At 52.2% G+C, this 24,905-nt stretch overlaps 2 protein-coding genes across 2 annotated transcripts in view; both read right to left on the reverse strand.

Moving 5' to 3' along the window:
- The window catches only part of LOC135892782 (junctional adhesion molecule A-like), an 85,983-nt gene extending 81,739 nt beyond the window's left edge, over positions 1–4,244 (reverse strand). The window contains exon 1 of the mRNA XM_065420580.1: positions 4,167–4,244. The gene's annotated coding sequence lies outside the window, so the exon portion shown is untranslated. The remainder of the gene's footprint in view (positions 1–4,166) is intronic.
- A 9,334-nt stretch (positions 4,245–13,578) lies between these two features.
- Positions 13,579–24,779, reverse strand: LOC135892670 (uncharacterized). Its single transcript, XM_065420463.1, has 7 exons — positions 24,764–24,779; positions 23,984–24,139; positions 21,706–21,827; positions 21,518–21,620; positions 17,539–17,661; positions 15,675–15,837; positions 13,579–13,633 (listed from the first exon to the last, which is right to left on the reverse strand). The coding sequence occupies exons 1-7, from the start codon at positions 24,777–24,779 to the stop codon at positions 13,579–13,581; spliced, it is 738 nt and encodes a 245-aa protein (XP_065276535.1).
- Positions 24,780–24,905: the final 126 nt, after the last annotated feature.

The raw sequence follows: 24,905 nt of genomic DNA on the forward strand, positions 1-24,905 counted from the left end.
TGATTCCCTCCATTCTTCACTTATCCACCCTTGACATTTTTCACCCCCTTCCATCTGAAGGTCCGCCCTGCCAGCTTCCCCCTCCCCCCATGCTCACCCCCAACATCTGCTTCCTCCACTCCTGTTCTTGCATTGTGGTGTGTTCCTGGCAAAACCGCTATGACCAGGCTAATTGCATGCACTACAAATTCATTCTCTCCTGTTCTACCATCTTCCTACATGAACCACTCTGCTACTCCATCTTAAATGAATCCCATGCCTCCAATCCCAACTGCCTTTTCACCATTTTTGGGTATGTCTACACTGCAAACTAGAGGTGTATTCTTAACTCAGGTTAGCTAACTTAGGATAAAATAGCAGTGAAAACACAGCTACACAGCATGTGTTAGCATCTGGAGTTAAAGTCTATAGGGCAAGATGAACTTGCACTGCTAACCCGAGCTAAAAGACAGGTTACTGTGTCTTCATTATTATTTAAACCCAAATTAGTGAACCTGAATTAAGAATACACTTTTTTCCCCAGCAGTGTAGCCCTCAATCCTCAAACCTTCCTCTCCTCCTGCATCTCGGCTTCTCTCTTGACACGGGATCTTATCAATTTCTTCCCAGGAAAAAACAAAAACCTGACATGACCTTCCCTCTCCCATCTGCTTGCCCTTTCTTTACCTTCCCCTCCCACCTCACAACTCTCGCCTCCTTCTCCCTGACCACAGACAGAAGTTTTTTTTATCTTCTTTCCTTCTCCAGCCCCTCCACTTGCCTCACTGACTCCATCCCACATGCCTCACACCCAGTCTCATACCCTCCCTTACTCTTCTCCGGCTCTTTCCTCCCACTAAAACGCCCACCCTTCTCCCTCCATTACCATACCATTGCCTCTCCCCCTTTTATCTCTAATCTTATTGAATACATGATCTACAATCCCTGGCTGGAATTCCTCTCTGCCAATTCCATCCTAGACCAGGAGCAGCACTTCAGGGGAGGGGGGAGCCTTGCAGGGCCTATAGCCACCCCAAAATTTGCCTTAGCCCTCTCTCCCCACCCCACCAGCTGCCGTTCTCCGGCCACCTAGCTCTGAAGGCAGAGCAGAGGCTGCTGGCCGGGCATCCAGCTCCAGCAGCATTGGAGAATTAAGGCCAAGCACGGGGCCTAAGACTAGCCCCCCAGCCTGTGTCCCCACTAGCTGGGAAACGATGCCCAGGGTAGGTGAAGGGCTGGAGCTCTCCATAGTGGTCTAGACTGACTCACTCCGACCTGGGCTCCTGGACCCTGCCCCCCCCCAATCACTGCTATCCAAGGATTCTGCTGGCCCTGGAGCCAGGTCCCCACACCCAGGCAGCTCCTGCCAGCTGCAAGCAGCAAGTGCCCCACACTGCCCAGCTCCAGTTTCAGACCTGGCTGGAGGTCGGGCCTCACGGTGGGGGGGGGGGCACAGCTCCCCAATTTTCTGTCTGGCCCACCTCTAATAGCTTGAGAACTTTCAAAATTAGTTAACACCTATTTAAAGCAAATCCTGATAGATTTGGGTGAATAGCTCTTTCTAGAAGATTCATACACCCTTTGGGGTTGAAAAGACTCTAGTTCTCTCATCCTCCAGCAAGGACAGGGACCAACAAGACTTGATATTCCTAATTGTAAAGTTACAGAAAGCAAATGAAACTTTACAACATTTGGGCTGCTCTTATACATCATAAAAGCAGCACAAAGGGAACAATAGCTTTAAATAAACAAAGCTTTCCCAGCAATATTTGCAAGCCAAACATTCAAAGTGCCTGAAAACACTGGAACAATGACAGACAGGCTACCCAAAAAAATACAACTAGTTTTCATTGTTTAAGTGCAAGAAGTGAATAACCTCAATGGTGAAAACCGAACTGGATTTCTAGAGTGCTTCCATTTTCCTGAGTTTGAGGTGTTCTTGTTAATACAGGAAACGAGATTTGTTTAGCAGCATCTAGGATTTGTGACTTAACTGGGTCTCCAACCGTGAGCACTGTGAAAATAGAGCCTCCTGCAATCAGTATGGCTGCACAGGCCCCTCTGCATGCCTCGGATAAGGAATCATCAGCATTTTACAAACGGTGTTTAACTCACAAGGAAAGAAACTTCTTCTCCCATTTCAGACCAAGCAAAAATTCAGAATGAAGCATCGCTAAAATCCACCTCCACCCTCCCAGGCCTTTAATCTGCCCAGAAGGGCCCTGGCGAGGGCTTTACAGAGATTCGAACTCAAAGCACCAAATGTTTAGCACAATCCTCAAACCCCAAAGGCAATAGGGGCCAATGCAGGGTGGGGACTCAGCTGAGAAAAGGAGACTCAGCAACAAAACGAACCATCTGCGAAGCAAGGAGCGAGACCCAGGAGCAAAGGAGCCATGGGCAGCCCCAGGGTACTGGGGTCCCAACACCTCAGAGAGAGACAGACACAGCTTCATGTACCATCACCAGCAGGATCATGCCAGGCAGACACACCCAGCGGGATGAAAAGTGAAGCTCCTGAACTTCCTCCTGCCCCGGCCTCACTGCCCCTGGCCCCTTCCTGTACCCACCCCCACCCGCCTCACTGCCCCTACTCCCTTCCTCTACCCTCCCCCCTGCCCGCCACACTGCCCCCGGCCCCTTCCTGTACCCTCCCCGCGCCCACCTCACTGCCCCTGACCCCTTCCTGTACCCTCCCCCCGCCCGCCTCACTGCCCCTACTCCCTTCCTCTACCCTCCCCCCTGCCCACCGCACTGCCCCTGGCCCCTTCCTGTACCCTCCCCCCACCCGCCTCACTGCCCCTACTCCCCCTCCTCTACCCTCCCCCCTGCCCGCCGCACTGCCCCTACACCCCCTTCCTCTACCCTCCCCCCACCCACCTCACTGCCCCTACCCCGCCTTCCTGTAACCTCCCCCCCGCCCCACTGCCCCTACCCCGCCTTCCTGTACCCTCCCCCCACCCGCCTCACTGCCCCACCCCCTTCCTGTACCCTCCCCCCACCCGCCTCACTGCCCCACCCCCTTCCTGTACCCTCCCCCCACCCGCCTCACTGCCCCTACTCCCCCTCCTCTACCCTCCCCCCGCCCGCCTCACTGCCCCTACCCGCCTCACCGCTCCTCCACCCTCCCCCCACCCGCCTCACTGCCCCTACTCCCTTCCTCTACCCTCCCCCCTGCCCGCCTCACTGCCCCTGGCCCCTTCCTGTACCCTCCCCCCACCCACCTCACTGCCCCTACCCCCCCTTCCTCTACCCTCCCCCCACCCGCCTCACTGCCCCTACTCCCTTCCTCTACCCTCCCCCCTGCCCGCCGCACTGCCCCTGGCCCCTTCCTGTACCCTCCCCCCTGCCCGCCACACTGCCCCTACTCCCCCTCCTCTACCCTCCCCCCTGCCCGCCACACTGCCCCTACACCCCCTCCTCTACCCTCCCCCCTGCCCGCCACACTGCCCCTACACCCCCTTCCTCTACCCTCCCCCCTGCCCACCTCACTGCCCCTACCCCCACTTCCTGTACCCTCCCCCCGCCCACCTCACTGCCCCTACCCCCCCTTCCTGTACCCTCCCCCCCGCCCACCTCACTGCCCCTACCCCCCTTCCTCTACCCTCCCCCCGCCCACCTCACTGCCCCTACCCCCTTCCTCTACCCTCCCCCCGCCGCACTGCCCCTACCCCCTTCCTCTACCCTCCCCCCACCCACCTCACTGCCCCTACCCCCCCTTCCTCTACCCTCCCCCCACCCACCTCACTGCCCCTACCCCCCTTCCTCTACCCTCCCCCCACCCACCTCACTGCCCCTACCCCCCCTTCCTCTACCCTCCCCCCACCCACCTCACTGCCCCTACCCCCCCTTCCTCTACCCTCCCCCCACCCACCTCACTGCCCCTAACCCCCTTCCTCTACCCTCCCCCCACCCACCTCACTGCCCCTACCCCCCCTTCCTCTACCCTCCCCCCACCCACCTCACTGCCCCTACCCCCTTCCTCTACCCTCCCCCCACCCACCTCACTGCCCCCACCCCCCCTTCCTCTACCCTCCCCCCACCCACCTCACTGCCCCCACCCCCCTTCCTCTACCCTCCCCTCCCCCCGCCTGCTTGCCTCACTGCCCCTACCGTTCCCCTCGCCCGCCTCACTGCCCCGCGCCCCCTCGGTCTGACCGCCCCCCCCGCCCCGGCGCGGCACTCACAGGAGCTGACGCTGAGGAGCAGTAAGTGGAGCCGGCCCCGGGCCCAGCCATCGCCGCGCACCCAGCTACCCACAGAGCTCTGCGCGATGCCGCCCGCCGCTGCCTGACTGAGCCCCACCCGGCCCCGCTCACCGCCCGCAGGTGAGGCCCCACCCTTTCCCCAGGTGAGGCCCCGCCCTCTGTGCTCCCATTGGCTCCCGGCCCACGCCCACCGCCCCGTGCACCCCGCCCCCAAGTGCTGATTGGATGCCGGTACGGTGTCGTCAACCAATAATATAGTCAACCCTGTGCCCTGACTGTCTCACACCTACAGCTCCGCCCTAATTGGCTACCGGTGGGGGCCCTTAACCTCGCCCCCGTGAACTTTGTCCCCGCCCCAAGGCCCTCCCCTCCCCCCCGCCAGGACTCTCTGGTTGCCATGGTGACGGAGGCCACATTCTGCTCGATTGGCCCAAAGAACGCGACCCCCGCTCGGCGCTGATGGGGGCGGGGCTGCACCCAGGGACTGAGGCTCCCCCAAATCAGAGAGGCTGCTGGGAGAAACCTGTCCCCCCAGCCCAGCTCACCCCCCACCCGTGTCCTGCACCCAGCCTCCTCCCCACGGCCTAGCTCACCCCCTTCCTGCACCTCCCTGTGGCCCAAGGTCCCCCCCACCCGACCCCCCAGTCCCTGCACCCAGGCTGAGCCCCACACACACCTTCCCTGTGGCCAGGAACCCGTCTGGCCAGGTCATGTCTCCCTCCTGCATCACCCAAGCCAGCCAGCCTTCCTCCCAAACCCTGTGGCCTGGCCCAGCTCAGTCCCCACCCCATGGTACCCCCTTCTAGGATGACCAGATACCAAGTGTGAAAAATCGTGTCAGGGGGTAGGGGGTAATAGGTCCCTATATAAGAAAAAGCCCCCCAAATCAGGACTGTCCCTATAAAATCGGGACATCTGGTCACCCTACCCCCTTCCCAAGCCCAGCCCCACGCCCTGCCCCTTGTGGCCCAGCACCCCACCCTGCCGCCTGGTCTTAGTCTGACAGGGCGGCCTGAGGCTGGGTGCTGGGGAAAGGCTCCCCCCCTCAGGCTCTGGCCCTGTCTCTATTCAGGGCCACATGAGCGGGTCTGAGCCAGGCAGTGCAAACTGAAGTTCCAGGTGGCAGCAACAGTTTCACCAGGAGAGCAGGAGAAACAGCATTTCCCTCCCCCAGGGGAATCCTGATTTTTGGGAAATGTTATCCGCAGAACAGAAAGTCCAAACACATTCCATTCGGTGACCTCGAAACATTTTGATCCTGCTGAACCATCATCATGTAACGTAACATATGAAGTACGTCATATGCACAGATGCTATATAGACCATTGCAATCAGGTCACAGATTTATGGGCAGACTTTATAGGCATGGAGGAATAAATTGGCAGGTTAAGAACATAAGAACAGCCATACTGGGTCAGACCAAAGGTCCATCAAGCCCAGTATCCTGTCTTCCGACAGTGGCCAATGGCAGGTGCCCCAAAGGCAATGAACAGACAGGTTATCATCAAGTGATCCATGCCCTGTCACCCAATCCCAGCTTCTGGCAAACAGAGGCTAGGGACACCATTCCTGCCCATCCTGGCTAGTAGCCATTGATGGACCTATCTTCCATGAATCTATCTAGCTCCCTTTTGAACCCTGTTATAGTATTGGCCTTCACAACACCCTCTGGCAAGGAGTTCCAGAGGTTGACACTGCGTTGCGTGAAAAAATACTTTCTTGTGTTTGTTTGCTACCTACTAATTTCATTTGGTGCCCCCTTGTTCTTGTATTATGAGAAGGAGTAAATAACACTTCCTTATTTACTTTCTCTATACCACTCATGATTTTATAGACCTCTATCATATCCCCCCTTAGTCGCCTCTTTTCCAAGCTAAAAAGTCCCATTCTTATTAATCTCTCCTCATTCAGGTCTATACCCCTAATCATTCTTGTTGCCCTTTTCTGAACCTTTTCCAATTGCAATATAACTTTTTTGAGATGGGTCAACCACATCTGCATGCAGTATTCAACCTGTGGGTGAACCAGGGATTTATATAGAGGCAATATGATATTTTCTGTCTTATTATCTATCCCTTTCTTGATGATTCCCAACATTCTGTTTGCTTTTTTGACTGCCACTGCACATTGAGTGGATGATTTCAGAGAACTATCCACAATGACGCCAAGATCTCGTTCTTGAGTGGTAACAGCTAATTTAGACCCCACCATTGTATATGTATAGTTAGGACTATGTTTTCCAATGTGCATTACTTTGCATTTATCAACATTAAATTTCATCTGCCATTTTGTTGCCCAGTCACCCAGTTTTGTGAGATCCTTTTGTAGCTCTTTGCAGTCTGCCTGGGACTTAACTATCTTGAGTAGTTTTGTATCATCTGCAAATTTTGCCACCTCACTGTTTACCCCTTTTTCCCGATCGTTTATGAATATGTTAAATAGGACTGGGCCCATTGGTTTCCATTAGCCAGCTCCAGTCAGCCTGATTCAGAGAAAGGTGGAGGGAGTCAGCGGTTGCAAAAAATCAGACACTGTTTTTCTTCTCTGTTACTCTGTGTGTCCCTACAAGGTGTGTTGATTGCTACAATATTACTTGTGGTGAGGGGGACAATGGGGCTCACCTCCCGGGTACTGTGGACATTGTTATCACTGGTGGACGAGGGCCCTTCGTTTTCAGTTTTTATTTATTTTTTCCTGGGAATTGATCAGTGTTTATTACCACAACAATAACAAAAAAAACTTCTAATAATTTTTATGGGTAAATATCGGAGTTTATTTTGGTGGTCTGAAAGATGGGGGGGAGTATTCAGTAAATTAATGCTTTCAATTCCATTAATCGATGTGGTTTGCTGCAGAACTAAAGCACAAGGCCACCTCTGAGTTTAAGAAAATAATATATCTCTGATCCCCAAATAAAAGTTATCATTTGAATAAAGAGTTTACTGTTGTAGACTTAGAACTATTAGCCTATAAATATTTACAGTAAAATCTTTTTTATCCGGCATGTTGGGAGTATGGGGGATGCCAGTAAGTGAAAAATTCCGGTTAACTAAAAGGGAGGGAGTTTGGGTGCGGGAGGGGAGTGCAGGGCTGGGGGTTAGGGCACGGGAGGAGGTGCAGGATGCAGACTCTGGGAGGGAGTTTGGGTGTGGGAGGGAGCTAGGGGCGTGGGAGGGATTTTGGGGTGCCGGATCTGGGGGGGGCGATCAGCTTGGGCGGCTTCCTGCAAGCAGTGACCTGTCCTTGCTGCTCCTAGGTGGACATGCTGCAAGCGGGTCTGCACGCTGCCCCTGCCCCAGCTTGAGCGCTGGCTCCGCAGCTCCCATTGGCCACGGTTCCCGGCCAATGGGAGTTGCAGGAGCGGCACCTGTGGGCAGAGGCAGCGTGCAGAGCCGCCTAGTCATGCCTCTGCCTAGGAGCAGCAGGGACAGATGGCCGTTTCCAGGGAGCCACACGGAGCCAAGTAGGGAGCCTACCGGCCCTGCATCAACCAGAGCATAAACCGGACTTTCTATGAAAATTTGAAATGCCGGTTTAAAGGGCTTTCCAGTTGGTACAGGGCCAGATAGCACCGTTTTTACTGTACATTTAATAATTGGGCCACACAATTTGCAGCACATACACTCAAATTCATCCTTTTCTCCTGTTTTTCTTTTTTTTTAAACTTTCAAATACTTCCTTGTGTTCTGAAACGTATTCTCATACAGATTTTCATTTTCTTCCCATTTTAGTGTGTCAAATCTTTAAACCATTATCTGCTAACAGCTTGAAATGTGTACGTGGTGGGCATGAGATTCATCAGTACGTTCAGATGCGCACGCACTTCAGAACTTGCGTGCGTGCATGCGTGCCTGTTTGTTTATTGTGTGTATCTTCTAACCCAGTAAAAAGAACAGGAGTACTTGTGGCACCTTAGAGACTAACAAATTTACTAGAGCATAAGCTTTCGTGGGCTACAACCCACTTCTTCGGATGCATATGCATCCGAAGAAGTGGGTTGTAGCCCACGAAAGCTTATGCTCTAATAAATTTGTTAGTCTCTAAGGTGCCACAAGTACTCCTGTTCTTTTTGCGGATACAGACTAACACGGCTGCTACTCTGAATTCTAGCCCAGTGGTTCTCAAACTTTTGTACTGGTGATACCTTTCACATAGCAACCCTCTGAGTGCGACCCCCCCATATAAATTATATATTTAACACCATTATAAATGCTGGCGGCAAAGCGGGGTTTGGGGTGGAGGCTGGCAGCTCGCGACCCCCCATGTAATAACCTTGTGACCCCCTGACAGGTCCTGATCCCCAGTTTGAGAACCACTGTCCTCTCTCTGTGCTGTCAGACTCTGATTTGCAGGCAAGCGCCTGCTTTTGACGGGGCCTGACTTTTGCTCATAGCGTAACTTTTGCTGATTTTGGTTCAGGCCTCAGGTCTTGCACTAGGCCCGTGCTTCAGGCTCTCTTTCTACTACGGTAGTTACAATCACAGCAGAAAGTGCAAGTTTCAAAACTCCCCTCCCTTATTCCCATCAAATGTTGTACTAAGACATGGCGCTGATTGTGATGATTAGCTTTGGAGTTCCTCGCTCCAGTCCCTGCCACGGCGAGTACAGCCTGCCAGGGGCCGGGCGCAGGGAAAAGGAAGAGGCCAGGACGATTTTTGGCTGTATGAAACAATAATATTTTGGTCCCTATTTCTGCACAGAAACTTGGCACGGTTTTCCACAGGCAGTGGTGATTTTAGCTGCTAGCTTGCTCACGAAGGCGCAGAGCACAGCTGCTGCTGGTGTCCCAAAACTGCCAGGGTTTATGTGTCACTAGCCTGGTTGGTGCAATGGTGCCAGCTGAATTCATGGTCAAGTGGCATGGGAAAGTGTTCTACTGCAGAGGAAGAAATAAGGCTGCTACCCTAGAAACCTGTGGGAGAGGATCACAGAGTACCTCCGTGAAAGTTTCATTGAGATCTCTCAAGAGGCTACATAGGACATCCCTGTGTACATAAACAACCCCTCCCCTGCCTCCCCTAACCCAGCAGAAGGAAACGCTGATGCCAACTCTCTCTGTGTGTTGTACCTCTTCCTCTTCTCAGACAAGTCAAATGATGAAAAGTTGATACCTGTGTCTTGAAACATTGCCAGGGGAAATGCATGCACGCACTTACGCAAGGTTCTTCCCCTTCAGCAGGCTCGTCCATGCTTGCCTGGTGGGACTGGCTAGACTGTGGCAGCATCTCAAACAGGTGCTGGCTCACAGCAAAGCTGCCCTGCCACTGGGTCTCCCCCTCTTCCTCCCACAGCGGGGGTCTGGCTCAGGCTCCTCTGAGGTAGTTACGGTGGTTGCATATAGAGCAGGCAGCTCAGTGTAAAAGCTGCAGGTCTGTGGCTCAGCACCAGGTCAATTGTTGGCCTCCCTGGGCGCGGGGTCTGCCCACTGCAGTTCCTTTGCTTCCATCCGGCACCTCTACTGATCCCCGTTGTACCCCTCTGGCTGCATTCCCCCAGGCAATCTTCATAGAGATCCACAGCCTCTTCTCCCCCCAGGCCCAGGAGCTCCAATAGCTCCAGTCTACTCTAGATCAGAGTGCATTTGGAGCATGTAGCCAGCATACTTGATTGGGCAATTGCACGCAACAAAGGCGAGCTGCTAGGTGTGCTCGCCCAGCTGCGCAATCAGGAAAAGGCATTTCAAAAATATGTGGGGGGTTTTAAAAGGACGGGGGGAGGGGAAGTTGTTTCCAGTCTCTGGAGGCTGGGTCACGGAGTTCACAATTGTGACCAGAGCAGCCACTGTTTGGTATTGTGGGACAGCTGCTGGAGGACTGTAAGGGTCAGCTCTCCTACTGCTATAGGTCGACCACAGTGCAATACCAGTAGGGAAGGTGGTTTTCCAGTATTGCCTTATTGGGGCACTTCATGGAAGCAGGAGACAGTTTGAGCCTAGACACACACAGCTAGGGTTGGTGCACGGTGGCTTACATCAACCTCACTTTCTAGTGTAGAAAGGCCACCTCCCTGCAGGATGTAGCTGCATTTACACCAGGGTTTTTGTCAACATCACTATGTTGCTGGGGTAGGAGGCGTCACACCCCTGCCACTATAACTTTACTGTGTAGACTAGGCCTTAGTTCTGTTTAAGTGCACTTAACTTAAACCTGACTTAAGCTAAAGCAAAATAAGTGGCTCTTAAACTGAAATAGAAGCGTCCAGAGAGGTCTGCAGCAATTTAACTGACTGTTTCAGACAACGCCTTAAGTTAAACCAGTGCAGTTTTCCTGTGTAGACAAGAGCTTAGATCATAGCTTAAAAAGAACCAACTTCCATGTGCTCCGGAGTTCCCTGTTCCCCACTGCTCTCTGGAGCAGAGCCTCCGAGGTGCTGGGATCAGCTGCAAGATGCCACCCGTTCGTTGTGTTCCACTTCCCGCTGGCAGAGGGGAGACACGTTTGCCAGGATGTGACAACACCCGTGGATTATTCAGAACAACTCCAGGGGTTGCTTGTCATGCTCTAGACCAGGGGTCTCAAACACGCGGCCCACGTGGTTATTTTCTGCAGCCCGCGAGCCCCTCGCAGCCCCCCAGCCCTCCCCCAGTGTTTACCTAGAGCGGCTCCGGCCGGCCGTGCACCGGGGGCAGGGCAGGCTCCCTGCCTGCCTGCCCTGCACCGCTCCAGGAAGAGGCTGGAACGTGGGGAAGTGGGGGCGGAGGGGCTGTGTGTTGCTGTTGCTTCAGGCAGCGCCCCCAGCAGCTCACATTGGCCGGGAACGGGGAACCGTGGCCAATGGGAGCTGCTGGGGGCAGTGTCTGAAGCAACAGAAACAGCCCCTCCACCCCCCTTCCAGCCTCTTCCCAGAGCAGCATGGGGGCGGGGCGGGGCGGGGCGGGGCAGGGCAGGGAGCCTGCCCTGCCCCTGGTATGCGCCGGGCCAGATCCTGCCTCCTGAACCCCCTGCCCTGAGCCCCCTGCCTCACCCCGCACCCCTCCTGCAGCCCAACCCACTGCCCTGAGCCCCCTGCTGCACCCCGCACTCCTCTTGCACCCCAACCCACTGCTGCCCCCTGCTGTACCTCACACCTCCTGCACCCCACACCCCAACTCCCTGCCCTGAGCCCCCACCTCCACCCCCTGGGGGCAGGGAGGGGGCAGAGTTGGGGTGGGGATTTCAGGGAAGGGGTTGGAATGGGGGCAGGGAAGAGGCGGGGCAGGGGCAGGGCCTCATGGAAGAGGTGGAGTGGGGGCGGGGCCAAGTGCAGCAGGGGGGAGGTGTCAGTAATGCAGCCCTCGGGCCAATGTACTAGTCCTCATGTGGCCCTCATGGTCATTTGAGTTTGAGACCCCTGCTCTAGACGAGGGATTTTCAATGGGTGGATCACGACTGTCCCAGGAGATCAGGAAAGGCCAGCAGTGGGGTCATGAGGCGTTGAAAATATTACAGTCTAAACCAAAGAAAAGTCTCGCTCCCCCCATCCCCTGACCCTTCAAGATGAGGTATTCTCCACCCTCCCACACATCAATTCTATATTCTAAGTGTAGGTCTGTGCTTAAAACCCTGCGGCAGCACTTCAATGTAAATACTCACTATAACTATAGTGCTGGGAGAGGTTCTCTCAACACTGGAGATAATCCACCTCCCCGAGAGGTGGTAGCTCGGTCAACAGAAGAATTCTTCCATCCGTCTAGCTCTGTCTGCACTAGGGGTTAGGTTGGCATAGCTACATCTCGGGGGGAGGGGGGAGAGGAGGGGATTTTTCACACACCACACACCTCCCCCCCAAAAGACCAAGAGATCTAGTTTTGCCAATGCAAGTTCTGCATGCAGACCAGCCCTAAGCATGGTCAGAAATGAGACATTTTTTATTGTTATTGGGGAGGTTGTGCAATTTTTTTAATGTGAATAAGGGCTCACCCATGTGAAGAGGCTGAGAAACACAAATCCGTACAAAGACTTTAATATAATCTAAAACCTGGCTGACCCTGAGCAATTTCCACTGTTGTCTTGTTGCCATCATACAATCGTAGATTAGGGTTGGAAGAGACCTCAGGAGGACATCTAGTCCAACCCCCTGCTCAAAGCAGGACCAACACCAACTAAATCATCCCAGCCAAGGCTTTGTCAAGCTGGGCCTTAAAAACCTCTAAGGATGGAGATTCCACCACCTTCCTAAGTAACCCATTCTAGTGCTTCACCACCCTCCTAGTGAAATAGTGTTTCCTAATATCCAACCTAGACCCTGCCCCCCCCCCCCCCAGCAACTTGAGACCATTGCTCCTTGCTCTGTCATCTGCCACCACTAAGACCAGCCAAGCTCCATCCTCTTTGGAACCCTCCTTCAGGTAGTTGAAGGCTGCTATCAAATTCCCCCTCACTCTTCTCTTCTGCAGACTAAATAACCCCAGTTCCCCCAGCCTCTCCTCATAAGTCATGTGCCCCACCCCCCTAATCATTTTCATTGCCCTCCACTGGACTCTCTCCAATTTGTCCACATCCCTTGGGGGGGGGGGAGGAGGAGAGGGGGAGAAGAAGACGACAGATGGACCAAAACTGGACGCAATACTCCAGGTGTGGCCTTACCCGTGCCAAATAGAGGGGAATAATCACTTCCCTCGATCTGCTGACAATGCTTCTATTAATGCAGCCCAATATGCCGTCGGCCTTCTTGGCAACAAGGGCACACTGCTGACTCATATCCAGCTTCTCGTCCACTGTAATCCCCAGGTCCTTTTCTGCAGAACTGCTGCTTAGCCAGTCAGTCCCCAGCCTGTAGCAGTGCATGGGATTCTTCCATCCTTCACATACGTCCCATCCCTTATCAGAGCCATGTACTACATCGGAGGAAATGCTAGAGAGCTCTCTTTTCCAGGAGTGGCTGCAGAGAAAATCCCCCGTGCAGAGGTGGCTGAGGGGCACCCAGTATGTTATAGAAATAGCAGGCTACAGGTGGAAGTGGCAGATTCAGCTGAAGAATTGATGGTCATTTTCCTACCCCACCTCAATCTACCTCCTTAAGAGCGGAGGACTTACCCCATAGGAAGCGTATGGGTGGGGGTCCCAGATTCCCAGGGGAGCTGGGGGAGATGGAGTGAATGTGGGGGTGCAGATATCTCCCCCCCAATAAAGTGCCTGAATCCCCCAGCTGCTATCGGGGGCAGGAGGAGTGACTACATTTGGAGCAGGTGAGACACTGGGCTGGAAGGTGAGGCAGAAAGCAGAGTGGCAGCTTCTCAGACAGGTGCATTAGCCAAGAGCCCACCAGGGCCCAGAGCGTTCCCATCCCAGCACCGGGCATCAGCAGCAATAGGACGACGTTGCAGCAAGGAAGCAAAGGAAGAATCCTCAGGGTAAAGCCAGCTGCTGGGCGTGGAGGGACAGACACCAGCCCTCGCGGAGTCATTTCCACTTCACTTCCCTTCCTTCTCAGACCATTCCTTGTAGCTGCTTTCGTAGTTACGGGCCCTGCAGAGACAGGAAGTGACATATGGATCAGAATGAGAGATGGGAGGGACTATCCACAGCTAGATGGACCCGCTGCCTCTGGAGTGGAAGAGACAAACCCAGCCCTGTGACTGCTCATGGGCCAGAAACCCAAGTGGGACCAGAACATCAGAGGCGGAGCTGTGCCCAGAACTTTGAGAAATAACCTGTCCCCAGCACAGGGTCATACGGATGAATTTGAAGGGTCCCTGAGGAACCAAGGTAGCTGTGGGAACATTCCCTATGGGGTTAGAGCATAAGAACATAAGAACGGCCGTACCGGGTCAGACCAAAAGTCCATCTAGCCCAGTATCCGGTCTACCGACAGTGGCCAATGCCAGGTGCCCCAGAGGGAGTGAACCAACAGGCAATGATCAAGTGATCTCTCTCCTGCCATCCATCTCCATCCTCTGACAAATAGAGGCTGGGGACACCATTCCTTACCCATCCTGGCTAATAGCCATTAATGGACTTAACCACCATGAATTTATCCAGTTCTCTTCTAAACACTGTTATAGTCCTAGCCTTCACAACCTCCTCAGGTAAGGAGTTCCACAAGTTGACTGTGCGCTGCGTGAAGAAGAACTTCCTTTTATTTGTTTTAAACCTGCTGCCTATTAACTTCATTTGGTGACCCCTAGTTCTTGTATTATGGGAATAAGTAAATAACTTTTCCTTATCCACTTTCTCCACATCACTCATGATTTTATATACCTCTATCATATCCCCCCTTAGTCTCCTCTTTTCCAAGCTGAAGAGTCCTTGCCTCTTTAATGTCTCCTCATATGGGACCCGTTCCAAACCCCTAATCATTTTAGTTGCCCTTTTCTGAACCTTTTCTAGTGCCAGTATATCTTTTTTGAGATGAGGAGACCACATCTGTACGCAGTATTCGAGATGTGGGCGTACCATCGATTTATATAAGGGCAATAATATATTCTCAGTCTTATTCTCTATCCCCTTTTTAATGATCCCTAACATCCTGTTTGCTTTTTTGACCGCCTCTGCACACTGCGCGGACATCTTCAGAGAACTATCCACGATGACTCCAAGATCTTTTTCCTGACTTGTTGTAGCTAAATTAGCCCCCATCATATTGTATGTATAGTTGGGGTTATTTTTTCCAATGTGCATTACTTTACATTTATCCACATTAAATTTCATTTGCCATTTTGTTGCCCAATCACTTAGTTTTGTGAGATCTTTTTGAAGTTCATCACAGTCTGCTTTGGTCTTAACTATCTTGAGCAGTTTAGTATCATCTGCAAACTTTGCCACCTCACTGTTTACCCCTTTCTCCAGATCATTTATAAATAAGTTGAATAGGATTGGTCCGAGGACTGACCCTTGGGGAACACCACTAGTTACCCCTCTCCATTCTGAGAATTTACCATTAATTCCTACCCTTTGTTCCCGGTCTTTTAACCAGTTCTCAATCCATGAAAGGACCTTCCCTTTTATTCCTTGACAACTTAATTTACGTAAGAGCCTTTGGTGAGGGACCTGTCAAAGGCTTTCTGGAAATCTAAGTACACTATGTCCACTGGACCCCCCCTTGTCCACATGTTTATTGACCCCTTCAAAGAACTCTAATAGATTAGTAAGACACGATTTCCCTTTACAGAAACCATGTTGACTATTGCTCAACAGTTAGCTAGGAATTACTCTGTCCTCTCTCTCAGTAGCTAACCAAGACTTTGTCTCTGTGGCCTTGGTGAGAATCTGGAGTACCACCATCCCCTCCAGTGGGTTTACTCCAGAATACACCAGTATAAGCAAGATCGGTGCTGAGGGATATCTGAGCCCTCACCTTCTCCACCCGACCCACTGATTTCTCTATTAATAACCCTATACGTGAGAGCTTAGGGGGGCGCTCAGAAGGGCTGGAGTCCATAGGACCCAGGGCATTTTAAGCACCTACACCCCTTGCCTCCAAACCCACAGAGCCCATGGTACGTTCACAATCTCCCTGAGGGTCTAGTGCCCCATGGTACAAGAGCCCAAGGTGGAGGGGCAGGCTCACTTGGCGTAGCCAAGGGTTATGGCGATCTTTGTGGCCTGAGCCACTCTCCTGCCCCTCTGGCAGTAGAAGATCAAGTTCTCGTCATCCATCCGTGGCTTGTCCATGCCATATTTCATCTTAAACGTCTCAGGGTCCATCTTCAGGGCTTCCTCGACTTCTGCCACTGGGTGGGGGAAAGAGAGAGAGATGATCGCAATCAGCAGTGTTGGTGTATCACATCTCCACTAGATGGGGATGTGACACTAGCTAATGGAGTTACTCCTTTAGCTCAAGTGGTAAAGGTCTGTATCTTGATGCTGAAGTTGCAGAGTTAAACCCTGATGATGATGATTGTGGGCGACTGCTACACTGCTCCATAAATACAGGCGATGATGCTCTTATGTTTATGCATGCAAGTCCCACGTTCTTTATAAAGGGACACAAGCTACCACTTTTCCCACTCCTGAAATGCAGCACCTTCTGTGGTGGAACACAGCAAATGAGCAAGACACGGAAACTCTGCACGTCCATTTAGAACAGGAAGTGAAGTAGAATCCTGCATCCATTTAAAACCACCAAGGTAGTTTAAGGTAGGAGAGAATTCCCCAAGCTGGAATTCGGCCAGGGTTACACCCTATTAGGAGTGCTAGTAATAATGCAGAATTCAGGCCTGTATTTTTGCCTGAGATAGAATTTTAGATTTGTTTGCTCATTTAATTTTTGATACATTTATATTCTTACTTATACGTGTAAACAAAGGACAGACACTGTGCATGTTGCTTCTGCCTAGCCAGATACGTTTGTTAGTATAATGGGAACAGATAAGAACAGTTGAAGTGTTACTGGGTATAATGAAAGTATAATATAGGAGTGCACATGTTAACACTGCCTCAACCTCTATCTTAAGGGAAGGTCAAACAACCCGTTGGGAAGGGCAGGAGGGGATTGGGGGGGAGGTATAACACACTAAAAGGCAAAAAAAAAAAAAAAAAAGTGCACCTGTTCCTGACTGTACCACAACCTCACTCCTTACCCCTCCCATGGGATACAAAAGAGGTGGGACCAAACCCCCAGACTCATGACCCCCAAAACGGAACATGACCATCAATTGTAAGGGGGGGGGACCCCAAGCGTGCATTGCAGGTATAATGCTGCCTGCTAAAGTGGGGAGAGAACGGAACACTGGGGAACAAGGCTCTGCAGTGTCAAAGTTATTGACATGCTGCCTTAAAACCAACCCCAATAAACATCACATTGCCTGCACTTCGGACTTCTGGTCTTCTGCTTTCTGTCTGTGGGACAAGAACCAGGGGAGGGGGTGAAGGGAAAGCCCTCTACACACCCATCTGCTTGTGCACACGTAGGGTCTTCATTGATCCAGCTTTGGTCTCATGTCACTTCCCCAGCACACTGGAGAGCAGGGAAGAAAGAGCGCCCCCTGCTGAGTTACTAATTCCACTTTCTCCAGGGCTCTAGTGCTATGTATCAGGAACGATGGGCCTGGAGTCCTTGCAGCTGACCTGGGGCTGGCTGGCTCAGCCCTCAGGCAGGCTAATGAGCCCAGCTGGGCTGTGGCAGAGTCGCCTGATTGGCTCTTCCATTGGCTGCAAGGAGACTACGGAGCTGCATTTAAACTCAGCGGCAGGTCGCTGACTCCTCCATGCTTCTGCCCGCAGCTGCGATCACTCCTGTGCCCGCCTTGTTTCCAGTCCTGCTCCAGCCCTGCTCAGTTCCTGACTCCAGCTTTGACCCTTGGCTCTGACCGCTCGGCCTGACCGCTCATGCCCTGGTCTGTGACACTACATGTTGCCCTCTGCAGTGGGGGGGACGCTCCCTCTAAGTGCAATCGAAGCCCTGGTTGCTGGCACCCACAGCAAACCCTCACCTGGAATATTGACCGAGTTGGCGATATGGCCGTTCGCCACCTCCTCTGGCAACCGCACGTCGATAATCCGAGCATTCCCGCTGTCGACCAGCGCTTTCATGTCCTTGTGGGAAATGATGTTTCCTTTGTGGAAAGCAGAAACCAGCAGTCACTTCTTCCGCTCCCCCAGCAAGCCTTCGCCCCCAGCAACCAGGGGCAAACCCCTCTGCTCCCCCAATCACAGGGACGGAGAGTCGGGGGGTCATCCACAGGCTGCAGCAGATCAGCCCTTGCAGCCCCTCACATGGTCTAGTCTCCTCCCCGTGTGAGATGATTCCTAGCTACACTGAGGCCCTGTACACTGCTCTCAGTGAGAAACTGAACTTTACACCACCAGGGCCAGTGCCGTATAAAAGGGCCTTTGTCATATCTGTCAGAATTCTGATTTACACAATCTCTTGGGCAAAACTGGAATTACATTAAACCCAACCAACTTAAGTTTAAGTATTTTGGGAGTTCAGGGATTGTACGGCACTTCTCTTGGAGGATGGCCTTGACTAACACAATTTCTGGACGATATTAGAAACTTCAGGGGATGTTTTGGGACAATACATGGGAAGTGGATTTCCCAGGAAATACTTGGAGGCTGAAGGAAATGCAAATGACCCACCTCCATCTATCCTTTAGAACAGTGATTCCCAAACTTTAACAACCTGTGAACCCCTTTCACTAAAATGTCAAGTCTTGCGAACCCCCTCCTAAAAATGAATATTTCCAGGAATTTTCTCCTTTACCTGAGTATAAATTATAAAAGCAGTGATCTTGGAAATATAAAATTTGTTTTTATGGCATGCTTATTACACACTATTTATTATTTATCATTACAGCATGTTTATTACATTATGAAAACAGCAACACTCTTTCAAGATCTCACTTTCATAGCTTGTATCACTTTGAATAAGCCTGTTATAAGACAAGGCTCCTATGTTTCATCAAGGAGCATCAGATGTGAAACAGCAGGAAGGTACTGTATTTAAGAAGCCAACTCAAAGAGTTCCTCCTACACAAGCATTCAGGTCTTGAGCAGTCCAGGCAAACAACGCATGTTACAACAAAGCTTAAACTTGTTCTTCATAATAATTTTAAAAACAATACTAGCTGCCTATTTAATTTAAAAAAACAGCAAAAAATATCCACTTCCCTTTCCATTTCTTATAAGGAGTCTTGAAGTTTAAATCTCCTCAGTGTGATAGATATGCTTGCTTTATCTACTTAGGTCTTGGAAGTCCAGGGGCTCCGGGCTACTGGCCCTGTGCTGCTCGGGATCCCCGGGGACAGCTCTGCCTGCCATTAGGGTATTCCCCCCCCCCCGAGAACCCCCTGTAACATTTCGCGAACCCCCAGGGGTTCACAAACCCCAGTTTGGGAACCACTGCTTTAGAAGCTGCACTTGGAGCAGAGATCGTGTTGTCTGGTGGATTATCTGTTCAAAGTCACTTCAAAGAACCCAACTGGATAAAGGAGTGACTCTCAGTGTTCTCTTCTGAACAGAGAGTGGGATGAACTTGACACCGCAGGGAAACCTCTGGGCGGGGCTGGGAAGGGCTGCTCCTACCAAAGCCTACATTGGAGGGGGTGATCTCTGGTAAGCTTATTAGCAGGCGTTTAGGTTTTTTAATAGTTTTTTCATATGTTTTCTCTGCAACACTTTTGCCTCAAAAATTAATAGGCTCATGTAGGAAGAACTGCAGTGCCTAATTAGCGCCAGGGCTTGCCAGGGCTGAGCCCCGGCATCTCCGGGCCTGGCAGTTCAGAGCCCCGGCATCTCCGGGCTTGCCTCATGAGTTATGAAAGTAAAAAAAAAAAATTGCTTGAGCCAACTTCCCCTTTGCCAGGTGGGTGTTCGACCTGCCCCCTGCCCTGGCCCCGGCCCACCCCTACACCACCCTCACCCCACCCCCTTCCCCAAAGTCCCCGCCCCCATTCCACCCCCTTCCCCCAAGTCCCCACTCTGCCTTTTCTCCGCCTCCTCCCCGCTCCGCCCCCTCCCTCCCGGAAAGTCCAAAGCACCGCCAAACAGCTGTTAGGCAGCAGGAAGCGCTGGGAGGTAGGCAGAGGAGTGGGGACACAGTGCACTCAGGGGAGGAGGAGGCGAGGAGAGCTTGGCTGCCAGTGGGTGCTAACCACCCGCTAGTTTTTCACCATGGATGCTCCAGCCCCAGAGCACCCACGGAGTCAGCGCCTATGAGCCCTGGCATTTCATTACAAATTAAGCACTGAAGAACCATGCGGTAACTTATAATTGTAGCAATTCCACTGTTATTAGTCTCTGAGGGGAAAGCCAGCAGGCCTGCTTGGGCAGACTAACCCAACACAGGGAAGGCAGGGAGCTGCAGCAGCCTGGAGAGACCCCAGCCAGCAAGGAGAGAGACCCATGTCTCCACCCTAGAGAGATGACAACCGGGGGAGCTGCAAGTCAGACCGGGTACCCTTGCTGGGCCAGTGAGGTGCAGGTGCCCTGAACTGACACAAGAATCAGGCCCCTTGTCTTTAGTAGGAGTCACTCATGGGCAAAATCCGGCCCCTATAAGGCAACAGCAGAGCCGGGTTATTCCTTTAACCATTGATTTTCCAGACACAGGATTCATTTGCTCCTGACATGCTGGAGCAGGGTTCAGGCTGTGCAAGACACCGGGGGGGGGGGGGGGGGGGGGGTGCACGCCAAATTCTGCTCTCGTTCACACACTGTAAACTCTGACTGCTGCGGGCTGTATTCAAGGGCACAGAGAGAGAGAGAGAGAGAAAGAGACCTGGATACAGAGCATGGAAGTGAATTTTCCCCACTGCTGGCCCTGGACCTGTAGACACGGCCGAGTCCAGTACTGAGGCTTATTGGGGGGAGATCTCCCAGCATTGCTCTAGCACCTGCAGCTTTGTCTAGACGAGGGGGAAAGGTTTAAAAAAGGCACGGGGGTAGCTCAGCCGATTTGAAACCCCACCCAGTGTGGATGTAGCTTACCACCTCCACAGTCACATCAGCAGGTCGTGCTGTAGTGTAGCCCTTGTCTAGCCAAGGGGCTCTGTCTACACACAAGAGTTGTCCCAGTTTAACGATGTCAGTACAGGAAAGGGAATAAGTCACCCCAGTCTGAGGCACCCTCACACCAGTATAACTGCATCCACAACTGGGATTGTGCCAGAATGACTATCTGTAAAAATAAAAATCACATCCCCACTCCCGCACCGCCTCACAGCAGAGTTATACCAGGACGGATGCTGTGTAGATAGGAAAAAAACCCACTGTTTTCCCTATTGAGTTTAACCCCAACTGAAAACCCCATTTGGCACCAATGTAGACAGTCTAAAGCCTTCAGCTCAGTTTGAATAGGTCGAGTTACAGTCTCAGCTTTAACTCAACCAGTTCAGCATCTAGGGTCATGGGAGGGGCTGAGTGCAAGAGGAAGAGGGCAGCTCCAGGGAACGGGGGCTGACGGCACGGTAGCTTTTCAGAGGAGGGGAGGGTTGGAATGCTTGTCATCGGAACTGGGCCCAGCAAACACACCTATCCCCAACTTCAGTCACTCCCAATCCCAGAGTGCACTAGGCTAGGGCAGGAGCCTCCTCCGGGTCTGTACCGAGGCCCAGCTCCGGAGGTCACGTAGGAGGCAGGATACGCCAAAAACCACTTGTCGGCTCTCAGGAGACTCCATTCTCTGCGAAGGTTGCTCTTTTAGCAGGGCAGCCCAATGGGCTTCTGGTTCCAGGCTCTCCCCAGCCCTTGCAGCAAAGCACATGCCTGTTTTCCCATCAAGACGCTTGGGCACTGTCCAATCTTTAATCTATCGCAGCCAGTACAGGGAGTAGTTGCAGGAGGCCGGGGAAGGGGCAGTAACACCACCGGCTATTGTAAGCTTGCAAGTGACTTCCAAAGAGCCCAGTGCGGACGTGCGCACGCAACCACCCACCCACACGCAGGCTCTGCAAGTCCCCATTTCCTTACTGGCGTCCAAGTGGATAGCTTCCGATTTCTGAGTGGTCCCAACGTTGTTCTGAGCCTCGCAAAAATAATCCCCCGTGTCGAAGCTGGTTACGGGCTCATTCATCTGGAGTGGGAAAGAAGGCGTGAGGGAGGCATAGACAGAGGCGTAAACTCCCCACGAGTCAAGCAGCCCCCTGCCCCGTGCATACCAGCACTCCTGTCTTGGTGTCGATCGCGTAGCAGGAGTTCCTGAATTTCTCGTTGATCTTGGGGTTGGAGGTCATAAGGACGTCGTACCTGTAGCATTGGCAGGTAGGAGGTGGAGAGCCATCTGTTTCCATGCATGTCAGCACAAGGCAAAGAGGCACATGTTACAGATGACCCTTGAACCCACCGCTGTGACCCCCTGCCCTAAACACACCCAAGACGCGGTCATCTGCATTTGTTAAATTGCGTTTAGTCTAATCCAGTCAGTCATGGGTTAATAGAGGACCGGCTAAGTGACATGAAGGCAAACAAATGGCCAGCTCATTTTAAGTGAAGTAAGTGGTAAGCAGCATCCATGTCTAGCTTGATAGTCCGTTGACTCGTGAACTAAGTCAGTGGCTGGGCCCCCTTCCATTGACAGGGCTTTCTTGGCACTGCTCCAGGGCTGATCAGTGACGTTCCAGAGCTCAGGCCAGTGTAACTGTCATTCCCCGACAACGCACCTTTAATTGCGATGGGGAAGGAGTGAAAAGCGGTTCCTTCCTGACCCATGCAGAGATCCTGTGCTGCCCTGAAGCTTGATTATACTCATGTCAGCACAACTACAAATAGGAGTGGACTTTTCTTTAAAATCCAGCCACACTATTGTCTGGATCTCCTGGGACACATTCTACAGAGAGCAGCAGTTCCTTGCGTGGGTTCTGCACCAGCTGCCCTTTAATTAAAGAGAGGATTAATGGCACTCACTGGGCTGGCTCTTCCATTGCCCTGCTCCCTGGGCAGTCATTTACACCACAATAAAATGGGTGTGGAATGCAACTAAATCAGAGCAGCTCTCGGTGTTCTGGTGCAAACGACTGTACGAAGAGCAGGGAGACAGAATCAGGTGCCCGGCGTTCAACATAAATGGCAAGTGCACATGGGGAGAAGTGTCATGACCAGAAATTAACGCTTTGACTACGAGCCCTGCTGCTGGCAGTAGCCACCCTGCTGACAGGTGAAAGGTGCGATGCTGGCCGTGTGGGTGAAACCAGTGTCCCTCCCACTTTAATGGAGCAACTTGTCGAAACAAAATGTTTGACCAAAACTGCTGCAATCCTGAAGGAAGGAAACAGAGTTTGGTCCAACACTGGGCTCCCATTCGGTGACTGATTTCGCAGCGCTGGTGAAAGGTGCTAGACTGACAGCATTTGTGAGTGAGGCTCTGGGTACGGCCACAGAACAGGCACTGTAAAAGTAGTGCAATCTTCCCCCCCTAATCTTTTGCCAGGGACCTCAGCCCAGCCATGAAGGGACCATTTCTGGGGTGAGGACAGTCTCCATTGGTTTCTGCAGACAATACACCCAAGGTTCAGATTGGTGCTGACAGTGAGTCTTCAAGGTGTGAAAAAGTGGACTGACAGCACATCTGTATGAAGGGGATCTCTGCTTAAATGCCATTCGCATGTAATGCAAGATAAGCATGGACTTGCCCACGTCAGCAGGGGGAACAGTTACAGTGTCAGACTTCCTGAGTGCGTGTTACAGAAATAACAGTGCCCCCATGTAGCTAGGATTGTTTCTTCTTTGCCACATAATGGGCTATGCATTTACCTGTGCGAGGCAGTCCTCGAGAACCAGTTGTGTTTAACGGTTCTGAAGATGCGGAGCCAACAGAACTGGAGGCTTTTGAAACCATTGGATAATCTGGGCATTAGGCTTTCCCCAGGGCCCCCCTTCGAACCTGGCTAGCCTGACTGGATTACAGGATACTTGCCACTGCCCAAAGCAGCCTTATTCCATGGCTCTATTCCAGCAGGACTGACGCTGCTCTCAGGAAGGCCCTAAAGCTCCATTCATGCGCCGCTCTGGCCCTGCAGGTCCGTGGTCAGGGGACATGGGTGAGAATTTCAGAGAACCAGGTTTAGACGATTGAGGCTTCCCTACAGTCTAAGTCCAATGTGGAAAGAGTCTTGTTTCAGTGACCTCAGGCTAGTTTGCTATCCACTGATGATGCCGTGGTGTGCGGAGAGCAACATTGTTCAAATAAGCCATTGGACTCTTAGTAGGGAAAAATAATACCCTCCTTGCGGCAGGAGTCAGTGGGGAGGTTCCCCGGTCTGTGCCACGCAGGTTAGAAGTTCATAGTGCTTCCTTCGAATCTTAAACTCTATGAAAACACACTCCTTGCCCACAGTTAGCAACATGCCCCCAGGGGCCCCCTCTCTCCGAGACTAGAAGGCCTGGAACTTTAGCCATGGCAACCGGTCCCAAGTTGTAATTACAGAAAGGCAATAGTACCTTGGACGATGAGGTCAACTTCTGACTTATTTAGTCGGCCAATGCCCCCGCTCCCAGTCCAGAGGACCTCGCAGATGTACTTCCCCATGTCCTTCCGAGTCACCGAAGTGAAACGAATCCCCGTGGCTGTGAACTGAGCACGGTCTTTGTAGGGGTCTGCAGAGAAAGGGGAGACAGTGAGAAGCTGAGAGCACTTGGAGGTGGAGGAATCCAAGTGAGAGCCAGAACAGGCTGCTGGTGTGGAGAAGGGGGGGAAGGGCAGCCCCAAGAACCAGCCTCAGAGCAGAGAGCACGGTAAGGAGAAGAGCTGATTAAATGGGATTCAGTTCAAATACAACAAGAGGTCTCCCCATTGCAAAAGGAAGCTACATGCCCCTATGTCCAATAGCCAAGCCAGCCCAATCACAGCTGGCCGGGGGATGGAGGGGTTTGTTGCAGGGTTTAAGGAATGGGTTCTGTTATGCTGTGCTGCTGGCAGATATGAACTAGTTAGTAAGGAGGTTATTCCACCCCATTTCTTTCCTCGTAGCTTTTCCCACGAGTGCTCAGTGCTTTTAAGAAATGAGTTAGCAGTGGGAAAGCTGATTCCAGGCAAAGCAATCTAGAACGCTGTGTGTGGTTACACCAGTCACATTAAAAGACTGTTCTCAAACTGTTCAGCTGATATGGCTGAGCGACAAAGGGGTCTGCAGAAGGCGAGGAACCCATCTGCTAGGACAGAGGACACAAAATGGCTGGTTGGTTCTCGCCTGTCTTCGTAACACCTCAGCACATCTGTACACCACAGCTCAGCCATGGTAGCATCAGTGCATGCTGGGATTCCTGAAACACCTACCCCAGAGGGTCCAGCTCTGTTACTAGGAGAAGGCGCTTCTGGCTAATTTCCAGATGTGAAGCACTGCATTGTGGGAAAGTAGCTGAA

Source organism: Emys orbicularis, chromosome 20, assembly GCF_028017835.1.
Source record: "Emys orbicularis isolate rEmyOrb1 chromosome 20, rEmyOrb1.hap1, whole genome shotgun sequence".
NCBI lineage: Eukaryota > Metazoa > Chordata > Testudines > Emydidae > Emys > Emys orbicularis.

Bases quoted from the DNA above. Each gene is read 5' to 3' on its own strand.
- LOC135892670 (XM_065420463.1), bottom strand. The intron at 21,828-23,983 runs GTACTATTGCCT...GCATGGAAACAG, and splicing joins AGTTGACCTCATCGTCCAAG to ATGGCTCTCCACCTCCTACC. The intron at 17,662-21,517 runs GTAAGGAAATGG...CTTTCCACAAAG, and splicing joins AGCTATCCACTTGGACGCCA to GAAACATCATTTCCCACAAG.